Consider the following 20,751-nt stretch of genomic DNA (forward strand, 5'->3'; position numbering starts at 1 on the left):
ACATTAGCTGAGGAGCATGAGTACCTGCCTGCCTCACGTGTAATAGTGGTACCCGTGTCGACACTCTGACACGTTTTGCAGCGTCTACCATGACAGGGTTTAATGGGGTTGTTCTGAAAGCCCGGCAGTTTTCTGCAAACAATGATCTGTTTGAGGTTTGGTGGTTGTTTAGAGGTGAGAAGTGGAGGTGTGGGGAAGGTCTTGGCGAGGTGCTCATCCTCATTGATAATGTGTTGCAGGCTGCAAAGAACATGGTCTAGTTTTTTTGGCTCCTGGGAAGTACTGGTCAAGGAAGGGTACCCTGTCGGTTGCAGCACGCGTCTATCTCCTGAGATCATTCTCGCTGTGGCACCCTCTCACAGACTTCTATCCTTTTACACTCACACACACATAGACACACCCCTCCACAGACTTATACCCCTTTACACTCACACACACCCTCTCACAGACTTCTATCCCTTTACACTCACACCCTTTCACAGACTTATACCCCTTTACACTCACACACACACTCTCACAGACTTATACCCCTTTACACTCACACACACATAGACACACCCCTTCACAGACTTATACCCCTTTGCATTCACACTCACACACTCTGTCACAGACTTAACCCCTTTACACTCACACTTACACACATACATACTCTCTCACAGACTTATACCCCTACACACACACACACACACAAAGTTTGTGGGTGAATTTGTACTTGCAGAATTTCATTTTGTTTTAAAAACTGCTTGAATCTATGTAAGATTCTGTAAATCCGTTTCTTCGATTCGAATCAGTTTGAACATTGTGGCACACAGTCTCTCACAGGGCACCTCACACCTTCAATGCATTATCTGGGCCGACATGACACCAATTGTTAAAATTCACTTGAGAAGGTAACTTTAAAACAGGTCTGTCATTTTCATATGGAAGAACTGAAACCAACATTTTCATTCCAAAAGCTGAGAGGCTCAACAAACAATCCAGGTCTTTTTCAATAGATAATTTCAGTGACATCACACTATAAACTTTTGCTATCAATTCTGTGTCTTACAATCTTATACTCCACAACCACCTGATGAAGGAGCAGCACTCCCGAAAGCTGGTGCTTCCAAATAAACCTGCTGGACTATAACCTCGTATTGTGTGATTTTTAACTTACACCGGCTCCTCCAAATCATAGAATAGATAATGAGACTCTTTTTCCCAGGGTAGAAATGCCAATCACTGCAGTCATAGGTTTAATGTAAAAGAGGGAAATTTTAAAGGAGATGTGAGTGGCAGGTTTTTTACAGAGATGCTGGTAAGTGTCTGAAATGTGCTATCAGAGCAGGTGATGGAGGTGGAGACAATAGTAATGTTTAAAAGGCATCTTAACAGATATATGAGTAGGTAGGGAACAAAGGGATACGGACAGCATAAAAGTAAAAGGTTTTAGTTTAGAAAGACATCATATGGTGGCACAGTCTTGCTTGGCTGAACGACCTGTTCCTGTGCTGTATTATTCTTATTGCTCTGTTCTAACTTTAAAATAGGATGAATAAATAACAACATTAAGTAGAAATGGCAGTAAAAATAATATTGGCAGGCTGATTCAGGTTCAGAACTGAACCAAATAAAACATTGGTTTTCACAGCTTGGTGAAAACAGTTCTCAAGATGGAGGATCTGAGCTACAGGGAGAGGCTGTTTTCCCTGGAGCATCGGAGGCTGAGGGGTGACCTTATAGAGGTTTACAAAATTATGAGGGGCATAGATAGGATAAATAGACAAAGTATTTTTCCTGGGGTCAGGAAATCCAGAACTAGAGGGCATAGGTTTAGGGTGAGAGGGGAAAGATTTAAAAGAGACCTAAGGGGCAACTTTTTCACGCAGAGAGTGGTACGTGTATGGAATGAGCTGCCAGAGGATGTGGTGGAGGCTGGTACAATTGCAACATTTAAGAGGCATTTGGATGGGTATATGAATAGGAAGGGTTTGGAGGGATATGGGCCGGGTGCTGGCAGGTGGGTCTAGATTGGGTTGGGATATCTGGTCGGCATGGACGGGTTGGACCGAAGGATCTGTTTCCATGCTGTACATCTCTATGATTCTATGACTCTATCTATGCAGAATTGCTTCCAACCTGGATTTAAAATCAGAAGCTGAACAAGTAAACATATTTTTACATTTAATTTGGACTAGGGCTTCATAGTTCATCAAGGTGTAAATGGCATAGATCATTTTGTTAAGTTCTATAAGCTTTACATATTTACTTTAAGATGAGATAAATGTCATTCTCGAAAGTGGAAGGTTGAATAAAAGTATTCAGCATAAGGGGATACAGGGGATCCATAGATAAACAAATTAATAGAACAAATAACATTACAGTGCTGTACAGGCCTTTGATGTTGCATTAACCTGTGGAACCAATCTGAAGCCTCTCTCACCTACACTAGTCCATTATCATCCATATGGTTATCCAATGACCATTTAAATGCCCTTAAAGTTGGCAAGTCTATTGCTGTTGCAGACAGGAAGTTCCATGCCCCTACCATTCTCTGCGCAAAGAAATTACCACTGGCATCTGTTCTATATCTATCACCCTCAATTTAATGCTATGTCTCCTTGTGCTAGCCATCACCATCTGAGGAAATTGCTCTAGATCAGTGAAAAATGTCACAGAAAAGCTTTGAAATGAAAATTCATAAAAGGTAGATTTGTTGCTGAAATTGATTATGAATATTTGTCAGAGTTATTATCATCCAAAGAGGCTTTGATTTTAGAGGAAGCAATTCAAATGGAATTGGAAGCTGCAATCACAGAGATCCACAAAGAAAATTGAAAAAGTAAAGATCAAGCGTATTACAGACCGCAACAAAATTAATTCTGTTTACAACGGTTTAAAATGTTTAAAGACACTCGTAACCAATCAACACAAAGAATAGACCAGACAGCGGATACTAACAGCCAGTGTCAGCGCTGTGGGACATGGAAACCTTATAGGCACAAGCTGTGCCCAGCTATTAGGAGAGAATGCCACATCTGTAAAGTAGCAGATCACTTCCAGAGATATACAGAGTTGGATGCAGTTACAGAGTAATAGATGGTAAATAAATGCTCACACAAATATGGTAATGCGGTAAAACAACTGGAAATAGGAGACATAGCCAATTTATTCTTAGGGTAACCTGGTGATCCAATCAATTGTTTTGGCAAGAAACAATTTATGTCAAAGTGGATCGCTATAATTTGAAAAATGACTGAATTATCAGATCATGTAACATGGATGAATAAATAAAAGTTGCAGCCAAGCATGGTGAAACAGCATGGTTTAGGAAGTATAGTTCTCATGTTTAAGTGTAGCTACTTGAAACACTACAAAGCAAAAAGAGTATAATAGACTAGAAAATGTATATGCACTGCACAGTCACGATGTCTCATTCTTGAGGATGAATGCATGTCTTGACCTTAACCTCATTAAATTTGTTATAGTTAATTAAAATCAACAGCAACTGAACAAAAGGCAGCCAATTTTGTCAATCCTCACCAAAACCAATTTTGTCAATCCTCACCATTCAGGTCAACTGGTCAAGGAACAATTAGTTATGGAACTTCAGGTCAAGGAGAAATCAGGTATTGAACAAAATCTGTTGAACAATTGGCTAAGTGACAATCCAGAAAAGATTTAATTGGGCTTTCTGGCCTCACTTTTTGGACCACAAAATCTAAAAGAAAGGCATCAATTGAGATGTCATATGTTGGCATAAAAGAACTATTACGGGGGTGGTATGGTGGCACTGTGGTTAGCACTGCTGCCTCACAGCGCCAGAGACCCAGGTTCAATTCCCGCTTCAGGAAACTGCTGTATGGAGTTTGCACATTCTCCCCGTGTCTGCGTGGGTTTCCTCTGGGTGCTCCGGTTTTCTCCCACAGTCCAAAAATGTGCAGGTTAGGTGAATTGACCATGCTAAATTGTCCGTAGAGTTAGGTGAAGGGGTAAATGTAGGGGAACGGGTATGGGTGGGTCCTCTTCGGAGGGTTGGTGTGGACTTGTTGGGCCGAAGGCCTGTTTCCACACTGTAAGTAATCTAATTTCATATCAGCAACAAGATGGAAATCTGTGATTATATGTTGTCAGAAATGTTTTCCACTCCTATTATCACTGAAGAAAATTCAGTTGCTAGAGGTATGACATAAATATCACTTGCAACTGCTCATGCCTACGGCCATATTAGTCTGAAAATGTCTAATCTCGAAAGCTAAACAGACTCAGGCCTGGTTAGTACTTGGATGGGAGACTGCCTGGGAATTCCAGGTGCAGTAGGCTAAAAAAGTGGGCGGCATGCTGGCACAGTGATTAGTACTGCTGCCTCACAGCGCCAGAGACCCGGGTTCAATTCCTGCCTCAGGCAACTCTGTGTGGAGTTTGCACAGTCTCCCCGTGTCTGCATGGATTTGCACCGGGTGCTCCGGTTTCCTTCCACAATCCAAAAATGTGCAGGTTAGGTGAATTGGCCATGCTAAATTGCCCGTAGTGTTAGGTGAAGGGGTGAATGTAGGGGAATAGGTCTACGTGGGTTGTGCTTCGGAAGGTTGGTGTGGACTTGTCGGGCCGAAGGGCCTGTTTCTACACCGTAAGTAATCTAATGTGCATAATTCCAAAAACACAGCGTCATCATGTAGCTTTTCAAGGATGTGTGGAGTATTGGACTGGGGTGGACAAAAGTTAAAAATCACACAGAGGTTGCTTGTTGGAAGAGCAAGCTTCTGGGTGCTGTACCTTCGTCAGGAAGCTTGTGACTAGCTACTTGATGAAGGAGGACTGCTCTGAAAGCTTGTATTTCCAAATAAACCTGTTGGATGAAAACCTGGTGTTGTGTGATTTTTAACATTCATTCCAATGACGTCAAGCAAAAAGGAATTGTGCATTTGTCAAAAAGAAGCAGACTATTGAAATGGTGATGGGAGGAGAGGGACTACTATCCCCACTGCAGTCTTGTTGAAGTACCCCTTCTATAGCCAGCAGCCCCTCCTCAGTCTTCCTCCTGCCATCACAGTCTGTCTCCCTCCTTCTTAGCCACACTAAATTTAAAGCCAAACCAGTCTAAATATGTATATGCTTGTTCCTGTAAGCACACGTGTGAATTTTTGAAGTAGTGCAGAGTGCACGTGTGTAGTGACATTGAAACTATCTCTGTGGATGTATAATTGTAATGTGTGCACATGGGTGGATAGAGTTGTTATAATGGACTATCTTAACTACACATGTATAGATGGGATAGTGGTAGCAACAGAGGCAGAAAGAGGCAGGCACTCCTAAATTAGTTTCTGAAGTATTTCCTACAGCCGTATGTGCCCTGTCCAACAAGAAATAGTGTTCTGTTTGGCCTGGGTCTTGGGAATCAGGTAGACCAAGTGGATGCAGTGACTGTAGGAGGCTGTTGGGGACAGTGATTATAATGTTTAGGATGATGGTGGAAGATGACATCACTCGATCCAGAGAAATCCCAAAATCTTCTGTTAATGTATCAATAATAAAAGAATATTAAAAAGAGGAGCGGTGTTGATTAGGGCCAAAAAGAGGCATTGAGGTGAGAGCAATGGCTACAGTATCAAACAAATATATTCCATCTGTTTTTACCTACAAGGCAGATACTTCCCAGGCCTTAGTGATAGAGAAGGAAATTTAGTCACTGGGAAGGTTTGACATCGAATAGGTAGAGCACTGAATAGACTGTTGGCGCTTAAAGTTGATAGAGTTCCAGGGTCAGATCAGATGCATCCGAGATATTGAAAGAAACAATAATGGTATTTGGAGAGGCTCTGACATTTATCTTGCAATCTTCCTTGGATTTGGGTTGGTACCAGAGGGCTGAAGATGTGCAAGCATTGCATCCTTGTTTAATGAGGTTTTTAAGAAGGGTTTATGCCTGAAACATCGATTCTCCTGTTCCTTGGATGCTGCCTGACCTGCTGCGCTTTTCCAGCAACACATTTTCAGTTTTAATAGATAGGGCCAGCAATTACAAGCAATTGGGGCAGGAGATGGCCGAGTGATGTTGTCACTGGATTAGTAATCCAAAGACACACTTCAAATCTCACCACCACAGGTGGCTGAATTTGAATTCCGTTAAATCTGAAATTAAAAATCCAATAATAATCATGAAAGTATTTTAAAACACATCTGTTCAACTATGCCCTTTGGGGAAAGAAAACTATATTCTTACCTGTCTGGCCTACATGTGTTTCTGAACTAAAATGGCCTAGAAGCCATTCAGTTGTATAAACTGTGTGAAAGTCTCAAAAAAAAATGAAGCTGGTCAGGCCACCTGACATCAGGCACTAAAAACGAAAGAGCAAATACAACCCTGCAACAGCATCCTTCCGCACTAGGGGTGAATGCAGAAATGGGGAGAATTGTATCACAGACAATCAAGCATCAGCCTGATGCCATGTTCAAAGAATCTTACCTGACAGAGAGGCAGGACAAAGCCAGTGGAGGTGGCAACATAGTTTGATACAGTCAGGCGGGAGTTGTTCTGGGAGTTCTCAACATTAACTTGGCACCCCATGATGTCTCATGTTACAAGGTCAAACCTGGACAAGGAAACCTCATGATGCTTATAACATTCCCCGCCCAGTTGATGAATCAATGCTCCATCGTGCTGTCAACCACTTGGAGGATGTATTGAGGATGGCAATGGGCCAGAATGCACTCTGGTTGGGGAAATGTAATTTCCACCAATAAGAATGGGTCAGTAACACCACTACTGATTGAGTTGGCTGAGTACTAGAGGGCATTAGTACTAGATTAGGCTTGCAGCAGGTGGTGAGAGAATGATAAAACATACTTGACCTCAACTCATCAGTCTGTCGGATGCAGATGCATCTGTGCATGACAGTATCAGTAAGAGTGACCAATGCACAGTCCTTGTGAAGAAAAAGTCCTACCTTCTCATTGAGAACACCCTTCTTGTGTTGTGTGGCGCTTTCACTGAGTTACATGGGACAGATTGTGAACAGATCTAGCAACTCATGACTGGGGAACCATGGGGGGCTGTGGGCCATCAACAGTAGCAGAAATATTCCAACACAATCTGCAGCCTCATGGCCTAGCATATCCTCCAATTCTACCATTATCATCAAGCCAGGGGATCAACCCTGGTTCAATGTAGAGTTCAGGAGGGCATGTCAGAAACAGTACCAGGCATATGTAACAATGAGGTGTCAGCCTGGTGAAGCTACTAAACAGGAGTACCTGCAGACCGAACAACACAAGCAGCAAGCAATGACATAGAGCTATTTGATTCTACAATCAATGGATCAGGTCTAAGATCTTCAGTCCTGTCACATCTAGTCATGAAGAATGGTGGGCAGTTGAACAACTCACTGGAGGAGCAGGAGGCTCTGCAAATATCTCCATCCTCAAGGATGGGGGAGCCAATCATATCAGTGCAAATGAAAAACATTTTCAGCAACGTTCAGTTAGAAATGCATGATCCACCTTGGCCTCCTCCTGTGGTCGCAGAGATGCAAGTCCTCAGTCAGTTCAACATTGTGTGAAATCATGAAATGGCTGGAAGCACTGAATTCTGTGAAAGCTACAGGTCCTGATAACAATGTACCGAAGACTTATGTTCCAGAAATTGCCACAGTCCTAGCAAAACTGCATCTACCCAACAATTGGAAAATTATGTCTTATACACAAAAAAAAGGACAAATCCAGCCTGGCCAGTTACCATCCAATCAGTCTACTCTCAATCTTCAGTAAAATGACAAAAGGTGTCTTCCACAGGGGTATCAAACGGCACCTGCTCAGCAATAATATGTTCGGTGACACCCAGTTTGGGTTCCACTGGGGCCACCCAGCTCTGACCTCATTCCAGTCTTGGTTTAAATATGGCCAAAAGAGCTGGATTCCAGAGGGGAGGGGAGGGGAGGGGAGAGTGACACTGAGGGCATATAACCAAATGTGGCAACCTTAGAAAACAGGAATCAGGAGAAAGCTCTCTGCTATTTGGAGTCATATTTAACATAAAGGAAGGCGGTTGTGGCTGTTAGAGGTCAGTCATCACAGCTCCAGGAGTTCCTGAGGGTAGTATCCTTGTCCCAACCATCTTGAGTTATAGCATCAATGACCTCCATAAGAGGTCAAAAGTGGGGATTTTGGTTGATGATTGCACAATGTTCAGGCCATTTATTACTTTTCAGACATTGAAATAGGCCTTTTTCAAATGCTGCAAGACCTTGTCAATATCATGCTTAGACAGATAAATAGCAAGTAAAATTCGCATCGTACAAATACCAGGCAATGTCTTTCTCCAATGAGTGACAATCCGACCATCACTTTGACTTTCAGCAGCATTACCATATCTGAATTCCCGATACCAACATCCTGAGGTTACCACTGGCCAAAAACTGAACCAGACCAACCATATAAATACTATGGCTAGAAGAGCATGTCAAAGACGAGCAATGCTGTGGCAAGAGTTCACCTGATTCCCCAAAGCTTATCCACCATCTACGAAGTGCAGGTCAGGAGTGTGATGGAATACTCCCACTTGTCTAGGCTACATGTGAGGTGCAGTATGCAGTACTGGTCACTATACCTGGGACACCGTACGAAGGATGTTAATGTGTGGGAACCAGGCCAGAGAAGGTTTACTAGACTAATAACTGGAATGAGTGGATTGCCTTATGAAGAAAGGCAAAGCAGGGTTAGATTGTATTGTCTGAAGTTTAGAAGAATCAGAGGTGACTGACTTGAAACATAAGATTCTGAAGGGCCTTGAGCAGGTGGACATCAAAAAGATGTTTCCTCTTCTGGGAGAGTCTAGAACTGGGGGTTATCATTTGAAAATAAGGTGTTGCCTATTAAAAACATAGACAAGGAAACATTTTTTCTCTCAACATGTTGTGAATCATTGAATTCCCTTCTTGTGGGAATTTACGCAATGTGGAAAAGATTGTGGATGCAGAATCTTTAAATATGTTTAAGACAGAGGTCGATTGATTACTAAAGGGATGAAAAATTATCGGGGTTGTAGATTTGAGTGTATTAGCTGTGATCAACCATGATCTTATTGAGTGGTGGAATAGGCTTGAAGGGCCGACTCTTCCTTGCTCAGATGTTTGTATGTTCATTTGGATGAATGCAAGTTCAACAACACTCAAGAAGTTCGACATCATCCAAGACAAAATAACCTGCTTGATTGACACCATGTCCACAAGCATCCACTCCCTCCACTTCTGCTGTTCATTAGCAGTATTTATAATCTACAAGAAGCACTGCAGAAATTCACTAAGACTAATTAAATGGCACATTCCAAAATCCACAACCACATGTGCATCTCCACTGAGAAGGGTAAGGGCAAGTTGGCGTCAAAGGAGGATGCTCCACTTGTTCTCTTTCTCTTCTCTCTTTTTAGCAGTCCTGCAGCAGCATGTGGGGAAGCAAGTCCCAGAGCAGCGTGAGGGGAAGCGAGTCCCAGAGCAGCGTGAGGGGAAGCGAGTCCCAGAGCAGCGTGAGGGGAAGCGAGTCCCAGAGCAGCGTGAGGGGAAGCGAGTCCCAGAGCAGCGTGAGGGGAAGCGAGTCCCAGAGCAGCGTGAGGGGAAGCTAGTCCCAGAGCAGCACAACTTACCTTGGTGCAGCTGAGTGCCAATGGAGAGTGTACTGGAAGCTTGGAGTGGAGCAGAACAAATGTTGGACTGGGGCCTGGCACAGGCAGTCAGACCATATGCTCGCTAAGCTTCTGCAATGTAATGTCTGTTTGAAATTCTTTATTGGACTGTAATGTCAATCCTTCAACAATGTTATAACTATCTTATTTCTAACATTTTTTTTTGTATCCAAGATTTGAACTTAGGTACAAATAGGTAGATAAGATGGCACCAGCAGAGACAGCCATTGTAAAAACGTTTCACTATACTCCTGTACTTCTGTACTGGAGTACACAATAAAGGATATTCTACTCTCTTCTGAAAGATGCCTCTCACCATCCTGACTTGAAAATATATCATCATTCCTTCCCTACTTCTGGGTCACTTCTAAAGGCTGATTGTTTGCATAGGAGTAAGGTGCAGAGTTATGTGAAAAGACAGAGGTTTGGCAGTAATTCAAAATGCTCAGAGAGCTGGTGTAGATATGAGGGCTGAATGGTCTCTTTCTACACTATAACAATTCTGAGCTTCCATGTGTAGGAGTGAAATGGAAATGTCTGTGTAATTGTCAACTGAGCCCGTATGTGTGTGGGTCTCCAGTAAAAATGACAACGCTGGTGCATAATAACAATACTCTGTGGGTTGTGATATTCATGTCGGAATAGGTGTAGCATAGAACAGTCAATGTGAAACAATTGAGTGCATTGAGTGTACCATAGAAATGAGTGCCTGGGTATATATTTCAGCTGTGTGGGTGTATTATGGAGATAGACATGTGAATGTGCAATATTATGGTCAATGTCACTGTAAAGTGGAAATGACCATCTTTACCCATAATTAAATGAGAATGTATAATGGAACTATCAATGCTTTTGTATAATGGAACCGCTCATGTGAGTGGAAAATGTTAATGTTTTCATGCGTCTATATTGCAATTGTCTGTGTGAGAGTATGTTGGAAATTACTTTGTGGGTGCATAGTTGAGATAACAGTGTAGGAGTACAATAGAATTAGCTGTATTGGCATATTGTGGAAATGTCTATATGAACGTATATTGGAGACTCTGTATAGTGTATAGTACAACTTTCTGCGTCGGTATAAAATGTGAAAATGTATGTCAGTTATGGTGTATAAGAGAACTGCCTGCGTGCTTGTAGAAAGGAAAATTCTGGCTGGGTGTTTAATGGAATGTTTTGGCGAGTGCATATGTAGGTGTCAATGTGGAATTGGTTGATGGGAATAATCATGTGAGTCTATAATATGTGGGTGCCTGTCTGAGTGAGTGTTTGAGAGTCATATCATGTTGGTGCATTATAGAACTGTCCATGTGGCTGTTAGAGGGAAGTGTCTTGTGAGGGGATAATGAGATTGTCTATTTGGGTGTATACGGAAATTACTTTGTGGGTATAACAAGCCAGGTAGATGGACTCAAAGTATTTCCACTGGTTAGAGATTCTAGAACTAGGGTGTATAGTCTAAAAATTAGGGCCAGGCTTTACGGGAGAGATGTTGGAAAGCACTTCCAAGCACAAAGGGTGGCAGAGGATTAGAACTCTCTTCCATGAATGGCAGGTGAAGCTAGATCAGTTGTTAATTTGAAATCCAAGATAAATTATTTTTTGTTAAGTAAAGGCATTGAGAGATATGGGCCAAAGGCAGGTACATGGAGGAGGCCACAAATCAGCTATGATCTGATTGAATGGCAGAACAGGTCTGAGGATGCAGAATGGCCTACTCCTATTCCTAGGTTTCTACACAGTATATAACTGATATGTGTAAGTGCATGTCTAAATGAACTGTCAGTATGGGTACTGTGGATAATTAGTGGTTAATTTGCTTGTAAAATCAAAATATATGGGAAGATATGCAATAGTAATGTCTGTGTCAGTATTTACTGATGATATCTGTGTGGGTATATAATGCAAATGTCTATGGCGAGCAATAACAGAAATGTTGGTGTGGATCTACAATGAAGCCACCTGTGTGAGTGTACAACGGAATTGTCAATATGAGTGAGCAGGTTAGCTTCAAGACAGCAGCAGGAGAAGAGGCAGAGAATAACTTGAGGACCAGGCTGAGAGGCTTTGCCATGAGAGGTAATTTATGACATTGAAAAGGTGCAGGTTTTAAGTCCTCAGCTATCTACAATTTATTGGTGATTGCTAGTTCTTTAATAGCATTGGTAAAGTTTATTGGCAGTACTATATTGACATTTAATTATTATAATCAATGAAAATCATTATGAATTGCACCATAGAGAAATAGCAAAGATGATGCGCTTCTGAAGGCCACTTTCATCCAGATTAAATGTGTCTTGCTAAGTGTCTGTAGCTGCAGGAACGTCAGCACGAAATAATTGGGCTGGACACCAAACTACAGATGCTGTGACACATCAGGGAGAAGGGACAGTTACTTGGGAACTTTATTTCAGGGGAGTGGTCACTCTTGTTAAGACAGCATCCTCGGTCATCTCAATTGATGAATGGTCAGGGCTTCAGAAGGTGTGACTACAAGTGAGGTAATTAAGAAAACCCAGAAGGTGGCAAACAGAAGCCTCAGCCTTTATAATTGTTTCAATAGCTTTAAGATATTTTCAAACTGTTTGGATGCAGGACAGATCAGCTAACTGACGTTGGCATCATAATGCAGGAAGATAAATGAGCTGGGGTGGGGGGGGTTGCGGGCAGGGTGGGAAATAGCAATGCAGTGGCACTAAGGGAAATCATAGTGAAGGAGGTTGGCTCTGTTCTTGGAAGAAAAGAAAGACTCTAGGTAGTTGTGTTGTCTGCGTGGTGGCAGGGTTTAGGACATCTGCTGTGGGCAGGAGAAGAACTTGCAATGGGAAGGGAGAATCCAGTGATTTGATCCACATCGATTCTAATACAGAGGTAGAACAATGAAAAAGGTTTTGCTAAGGGAGAATGAGAAGGTAGACCTTCCCTTCTCTAATCCAGGAATAATGAGGCAAATCTCTTGTTTCTCAAGTCTCCATCTCTCCAAAAACTGAGTTTTTCTAACTACGGAACCTGGCTTATGCTTTCATTCACATGACATTGGCTCATGTGGTGTGAAAGACATTGATACATCCAATCATCAGCCTCTTGATTTGTCCTCCCTATGTCTTCACATAGAAACATCAAAAATAGCAGCAGAAAGAGGCCATTCAATGTGATCATGGCTGATCATTCAACTCAGTTCCCTATTCCTGCTTTCTCCCTATGTCTTTTGATCCCTTTAGCCATAAGAACTACATATAACTCCTTTGTGGAAGCATTCAATATTTTGACCTTAACCACTTTCTGTGTCAGAGAATTCCACAGGCATCCCCGTCTTTGGGTGATGAAATTTCTCCTCATCTCAGTCCAACATGACATACTCCGTATCCTTGAAATGTGAAACCCTGATTTCGGACTCATCTATCATTGAGAACAATCTTCCTGCATTTCCCTGTCTAGTCCTGTTAGAATTTAATAGGTTAGTATGAGATCATCCTTCATTCTTCTAAACCCCAGTGAATAAAGGCCTATACCAATCTAGTCTCTCGTTATACACCAGCCCTGCCTTCCCTGGAATCAATCTGGTAATCCTTTATTGAAATTCCTCCATAATCAGAACATACTTCCTTAAGTAGTGAGATGAAAACTGCACATTATACTCCAGGTGCGGTCTCACCAAGGTCCTGTAGAATTGCAGCAAAACATCGCGGCTTCTGTATTTGAATCCTCATGTTATGAAGGCAATTTGCCATCTTGTCGCTATGCTGCACCTGCATGCTTACTACCAGTGATTGGTATACAGGACAGTCAAGTCTTATTGCACCTCCCTTTCTCCCAATCTATCTTTATACTGATAGTAATCTGCCTTCCTCTTTTTGCCACCAAAGTGAATAATGTTTCATTTATTGACAATATACTTCATCTGGCATGCACTTGCCCATTTACTTAATTGCCCAAAATCATACTGTAGCATCTCTGCATCCTCCTCACAGTTTGGATCATCTGAAAATTTGGATATATTATATTTAGCCCCCTTATCTAAACTCATTTCTACATAATGTGATTAGCTGGGGTTCCAGCACTGATTGCTGTGTTATTGCATTGGTCACTGGCTGTCACTTGGATAAAGACCAGATTCTTCTGACTCTTTGATTCCTGTCTGCCAAGCAATTCAAAGCAAACTAAAGCAAACTAAAAAAGTAATTTTTGGAAAAACCCAGCAGGTCTGGCAACAGTTGTGGAGAGAAATCTGTGTACCAGATACCAATGCTTCCAGTACCTCGAGGGCTACTTCCTTTCGTACTCTGGGCTGTAGATTATCAGACTCTGGTGGTACATCAGCCATCAACTCCATCAATGTTCCCAACACCATTTCCCTACTATTTGTGATTTTCTTCACGTCCTTCCTCTCACTTGGTTGCACTCCCCAACATTTTTGGGGCATTCTTTGTGGCCTCCTTTGGGAACCAAATTATGTATTTAATTAGTCTTTTTTCACCATTATAACTTCACCTGTTTCTGCTGTAAGAGACCTAAATTTGTCTTCACTAATTATTTTTAGAGTTACCTGACCTCCCATACCAATGTGACTGTGTAAATGGTGGGCTGTAAATTCACTACATCATTTATCAGAAGAAGGCTCCCAAACAATTGAGCTTTTGCAGGAAAGGTTTAGCTGCAACTCTTAACCATTTTGTGAACACAGTACAGAAGCCACCACATAGTAATTCTGAATGGCTTCGGTCTGGATGTAGCTGGTGTGAACCATTACAGTTTCAATCCAGGATACCTACTTTTGTCTCATTGTACACGATCGCCTTCAACCAGTGAATGTCGACTGTCTTAAATGGTACGAGCACAAAGAGTGTATCAAGATTGTTTTCAACGGTGGGATCTTCAATTGTTGATTCCGGGTAAAAGATCCTAAGGGTTGTTTTGTTTCCAACATCCTTCTCATAGCCTCTCACTGGAGCATTGTTTAATCTAGAAACAGAAAACATTAAGACACAAGTTCAAAAGTAAATATTATGCCCAATTGAACATTCCATTTTAAACGATTTAATCACATTGACTTTAAGATGCTTTATTATTTGCATCTAAAAATAAGGCAGTTCTTTGGGTGACTTTACTGCTTTAAATCTCCAGTAAGTAACATTCATTAAGAAAATATGAATTCAGATGAGCATAATTAGTCCCTTTTGAAAGATTGACTTATTGGTAGAACGAGGGACATCTCTGTCACCAGCATTCCAATGTAATCACTAGACTTTCTCCTGACTGAAATTCTTAATTATTCCCATTAATCCTGATGTCACTTTCTCATCACATTCTTCAGTCTTATCTTTTACACAGAATTCCATATTGCTTAGAACTACAGAGATAGGATATTCGGCCCACCTATTAAACATGTCTAAATTATTCTTCCAAATTGCATTTCCTGAAAGTGAGGTCCAAATCCAAACTAGTCTGTGTGAAACGTTCCTCTTAAATTTTTACTTATTAATTATCAGACACAGTTCTCTTCTGAACATTTTTACGTCATTTGATTAATTTGCATCCCCTGGCAGTGATCAGTAGGGTTAGTTTGTGCTCTCAGTTGGTAATTGGTGGGGTGAGATATTAATCACATCTGCTAGGTTTTAGGCACTCTATTCAGGCATCCTTACTGTCAGTTTGGCAATTTGGAGATGGAAAATTTTACATTGCAACAAATTCTGAACAACTTTCAGAAGGTTAAAGGGGAGGTGCTATTTTATGGATGGAGTAGAAAAGCAACAGAGTGTCAGTGTTAGTGGAACGGGGGAAAGGGACTGCAGATTACAGGGTAAATTGCAGCCTGGTTGGGAGTTTATTTGATGCAGCCATGGAAATAAAGGTGAAGCGAGCTGAGAACAAGAAAGGGAGCCCTTAATCCTTAAATAATCAGTGGATACTATGGAATCCCAGCATTTGCAGTTCTTAGTTCTCTGAGAATGGGAAATTTGTGTGGCAAGTGATGGCACATGGATGTGTGGAGCATCACCTCCAAGATCAATATACAATGCAGGAAGAAATTGAATAAATAACAAGTTTAGACAACATTTGCATCTCTCAAATATTCTGCACAGCCCTGCTTGATGCACCTGCTTCCAATTGTTCCCCTCCCTGCTCTCCATAGCTGCCTACAAATCTACAAGAAACACTTCCACTTTCTTTCGATTTGCCCTGGACAGTCAGAAACTGCTATCAGTCTCACAATGATTTCTTCCACTTTATCTCACTGGTTCCTTTTCTCTTTTAAGAGAAGCTGATACATAAAGGAAGTTTAGCCAACATAGGAGGAGCACCATTTGTCACTCAGTGCCACCCTGAAAACAGAGTGAAAGCAGGACTCTAGACTTGCTACTGACACAATGGAAAAGCAGTAACATTATAAAATGAAAGATTTACATTCATCAAGTGACTCTCACAAGCTCATAAAGCACCCTGCAACCAATTCAGAGCTTTTTGAATTTTAATGACTGAAGTAATGTCATTACTGTGGTAGCCAATGTGCAGAAAATGCTCCTACAAGAACCAAGTTGACGGTTCTTTTGATCTATACTTATTGAGAAATCTGGTTGATAGATCTGCTTGCTCAAGACTTGACATTGTTAAGTTATTTATTCTGTAACCTTGGAAACCAGAACAACTCTGTTTATTTTATATTGGGACCCATGATCTAGTGGTAGTCGAGTGACAGTGTACTCCACTAGCCTCAGTTGTAACTGTAGCTAGAGTTTAGATAAGGTTATTGGGAATAGACAGGAATATGGAGTAATCAGACCATCCATGATCTTAATAAGTGGCAGTACAGGCTCAAGGGATGAAACGGCCAACTTCTCCTCCTTAATCATACATTCAAGTGGAAAGTAACACTTGAGTGGCCACGAGATACTGGCAGTTTGGAACACTTTACTGACCGTTTACAGCTTACAAGCAACATGTCTCTCTTTTCCAAGGGATTGCATATCTTCCTTTTTGGATTACAAACTGAAATGGAAGTGAGACACTGCTATCTAGCTGAAATACCAGAAGAGATTTACGATTTGGTAAAACCAAATGCTGCAAATTTTGAGCTGTATAAGACAGTGTTGCTGTTGAAGCAGTGAGATTGTTACATTAGTGGGACTGAGTGGCACCAAGAATTATGAAATAAGTAATCTTCCTGATGATAGCTACCTGATTGTTTGAATTGCAGTTTGTTACAAATCTATAATTGAAGAGCAAGAAGAGATCAAGGGACGGAAAACAGAAAATATTGCTCTGTTCCTTCTCTGAGTGAAAAGACAGAACCACAAAAATGTTAAATGAAATAATTCTGATGTAAGGAATACCTCGGTCTAGCAGATCACCTATTGAAATGAAGAATGACAGGCAACTGCATGTCATCATTGCAAAGCTAAAAGCTGAAATAACTCCATGAAAGCTGGTATCCAGTCACCACGTCACCCTTTATTTACACATGCACAGTACACGACACTAACCCAGCCATCTCAGAGCCAACTCCTCGAGTGAACAGAATCCCTGATGCTCCTGTTTAGATTTGTCAGCCAGAGGTCTCTGATTGAACCAGGTAAACATCTCCAATCTGGGAGCTCCTATTCTATGAGGTCCACTAGGCTGACCTCGTTACAATCGCTACAAAAGGAATTGTGAGAAACAACTCCTCCCATGCTTGAGATGGAGAATTTTGATCATTGTATTTTTCCTTGAATCCGTTTTTCCACCCATGAATTTTGTGTCAAACTATTTGTCTTTTATTTCTTTCTGAAATGTGAATGAGTGTGGGCTCATTTACGATTTTTAAAGCAGTATGGTTTAAGTCACAAAGTAATAATTAGCCATTCTTTCTTTGCCATTTCTTAAAGTTGTTGTGTTATAATAGAGTTATTTCCTATTAATGATGAAACCCAATGTGAATTACTTTGTCCTGAATAGAAGTCAGTCAGGCAAGTTGGTCATTTTGGTGGTTTATTTGTGTCTTTACTAATTTGTGGTGATTTGTGGAACAGTGGGGCTTGATTATCAGTGCACATTTCCCAGTCAAGTCGTGCATTTTTCAATTAGATTCAAGAAGCCATTATAATTGTCACTTTGGCTATTACTGGTTAGACAAGGATGCAATCAAAAGGAAGACAGATGGACGACACTGGAGCAGGGTCGGAGGAGAACAAGTGTGGTCAGCCATGACACAAAGGCTGCAGACAGGTTGACAAGAATGGCAAGTGATAGTTCACCAGGGTTAAAATCACATAGGATATAATTTGTTACTTCTATCAGGACTACAGTCATTCTGTGGTTGAGGGGATAGCTGATTGGAGCGAATAGAAGTTTATAAAATCATGAGGGGTTTGGATAAGGTGAATGGAAGGTGGCTTTTCTCTAGAATGGAGGATTCCAAGACTAGAGGGCATATTGTTATGGTGATAGGAGATAGATCTAAAAAAAAAACACGAGTGGCAATTGTATTTTATACAGAGAATAGTTCATGTGTGGAATGAACTTCCAGAGGAAGTGGTAGATGCAGGTACAGTTACATAATTTAGAAGATATTTAGATAAGGACACAAATAAGAAGTGTTTGGAGAGATATCAGCCAAGCGTAGGAAGGTGGGACTAGTTTATTTTGGGATTATGGTCGGCATGGACTAGTTGGACCAAATACTCTGTTTCCGTGCTATGTGACTCTTTGACTCCACAAGTAAAAATGGAAACATGACAATGGATTTGAATGGTGACAAGAGGGTCACACTGATGAGGAAAGGGAGATTGGAGATAGGCTTTCTGAGTAGGTATGAATTAACAGCAGATTTGGAGGAGAGGGGACAGTATAATGGAAAAGGAAACTATGAATGGTAACAGCTAATCAGGGACCAAGATGGGAAGTAAGTGTACAGCAGTTGAGTGGAAATAGGAATGAGAGGACAGGAACCGATTGTTATAGACAGCATGAGTTGAGAGCAAGCATAAGGGGAGTTGACATGGGGATTAATGGATATTGGAGGGAGGACAGGGGCATTCTTAGTTGAATTAATGGGAAAACAAAGGGAAGGAAACAACTGGGCAGCAAACCAGATTGTCTCAATTTTAGTAACAGAAAGCTCGTCAGTGACCTAAGCTCATTGTAAGACGTCAGGATCAAGGAGGCAAAGGAAATTGTTCAAAAAGATGGTTTATAGTAAAAATAGACATAGGGAGGAAAGGGTTCTTTTCCCATATGCTCTTTCTGCCACCCTCTGTTGCAGAGGCATAAATAATGTTATCTCAAAAATGGATACAAACAGTTGAACATTAATTTGCCCTACTCAGTGCAATAAACAACAGATTGACGCCAATCAGGACTGGGACAGAACCTTTTTGCATTTCTTTTGAGAAATTAAGGACTGAAAAATAACCTTTAGTTTGGAGTTTTAAAATTGGTTTGTGGAAGTTTATATATTGTATTTGGGTATGCAGTGAATCAGTGTGGATGTATGTCATTGAAAAACGTCACTGATTACTTATTTAGGGACAATAGGATAATTTAACTGAACAAAATCACAGAGAATAATATTACAATGCTCAACAAGGCCATGTGGCCCACTGTGTCTGTACTTAGTTTACAAACAAACATCTTGATTTAAATGATTGCCCCTGTCCTTCCCCATAATCCCAAGAATTATTATTTTTAAATTTTCAACTAATGTCCTGTTGAATTAGTCGGTTGAACATGCCACAACAAATTCCGGGCAGTGTATTCCTGACCCAAACCCACTCACTGTCTGAAAACGTTTCTTCTCAGATCATATTTACTGCTTTTTGCAAATTACTTTAAAATTTGCATTCTCTCATTCTTGATCTATTTCCAGGCAATAACAGTTTCTCCCTATCTGCTCGCACCTCTGTTGAATTTCCTCTGAGCCTTCTCCTTTCTGAGGAAGACAGCCCAACTTCTCCAACTATCTTCATACAATCTTGAAGATTCTCATTCTCATAAATCTCCTCTGCACTCTCATCGAGTCATAGTGATCGACAGCACAGAAAAAGGCCCTTTGACCCATCAATTAAAAACAATCACCAAGCAATTTTACTCCCATTTTACAGCACTTGCCCAAAGTTTTGTATATTTGCATCACAAGTGCACTTCAAAAAACCTTTAGGGTGTCGGTTTGCTCGCTGAGCTGTAGGTTTGATATCCAGACATTTCATTACCTGGCTAGGTAACATCATCAGTGGCGACCTCCAAATGAAGCGAAGCTGTTGTCTCCTGCTTTCTATTTATATCTTTCTCCTGGTTGGGGTTACTGGGGTTTGTGGTGATGTCATTTCCTGTTCGTTTTCTGAGGGGTTGATAGATGGCATCTAGATCTATGCGTTTGTTTATGGCATTGTGGTTGGAGTGCCAGGCCTTTAGGAATTCTCTGGCATGTCTTTGCTTAGCCTGTCCCAGGATAGATGTGTTGTCACAGTCAAAATGGTGGGGTTTTTTTCATCTGTGTGTAGGGCTACGAGGGAGAAAGGGTCGTGTCTTTTTGTGGCTAGCTGGTGTTCATGTATCCTGGTGGCTAACTTTCTTCCTGTTTGTCCTACGTAGTGTTTGTGGCAGTCCTTGCATGGAATTTTGTAGATGACGTTGGTTTTGTCCATGGGTTGTACTGGGTCTTTTAATTTTGTTAGTTTTTGTTTGAGCGTGTCGGTGGGTTTGTGTGCTACTAGGATTCCGAGGGGTCTTAGTAGTCTGGCTGTCGTTTCTGAAACTTCGTTGATGTATGGTAAGGTGGTTAGGCTTTCTGGCTGTGTTTGGTCTGCTTGTCTTGGTTTGTTCTTGAGGAATCTGCGCACTGTATTATTTGAGTATCCGTTCTTCTTGAATACGTTGTATAGGTGGTTCTCCTCTGTTTTCCGGAGTTTGTCTGTGCTGCAGTGTGTGGTGGCTCGTTGGAATAGTGTTCTGATACAGCTTCGTTTGTGTGTGTTGGGATGGTTGCTGGTGTATTTAAGTATTTGGTCAGTGTTTGTCAGTTTTCTGTATACGCAGGTTTGTAGTTCTCCGTTGTCCTTTCTTTCGACTGTCACGTCCAGGAATGCGAGTTTGTTATCGGTTTCTTCCTCCTTGGTGAA

The 20,751-nt window shown here is 41.3% G+C and overlaps 1 protein-coding gene across 1 annotated transcript in view; it reads right to left on the bottom strand.

Annotated features, from left to right (window-relative positions):
- The window catches only part of LOC122540528 (CMP-N-acetylneuraminate-beta-galactosamide-alpha-2,3-sialyltransferase 4-like), a 116,274-nt gene that overhangs the window by 32,592 nt on the left and 62,931 nt on the right, over window positions 1-20,751 (bottom strand). The window contains exon 9 of the mRNA XM_043676393.2: window positions 14,425-14,614. Within this exon, the coding sequence (XP_043532328.2) occupies window positions 14,425-14,614 (190 nt within the window). The remainder of the gene's footprint in view (window positions 1-14,424; window positions 14,615-20,751) is intronic.

The sequence above is a fragment of the Chiloscyllium plagiosum genome, unplaced genomic scaffold (genome assembly GCF_037043375.1).
Source record: "Chiloscyllium plagiosum isolate Xiang-an unplaced genomic scaffold, Cpla_swu_hap1 HiC_scaffold_29, whole genome shotgun sequence".
NCBI classification, from domain to species: Eukaryota; Metazoa; Chordata; class Chondrichthyes; order Orectolobiformes; family Hemiscylliidae; genus Chiloscyllium; species Chiloscyllium plagiosum.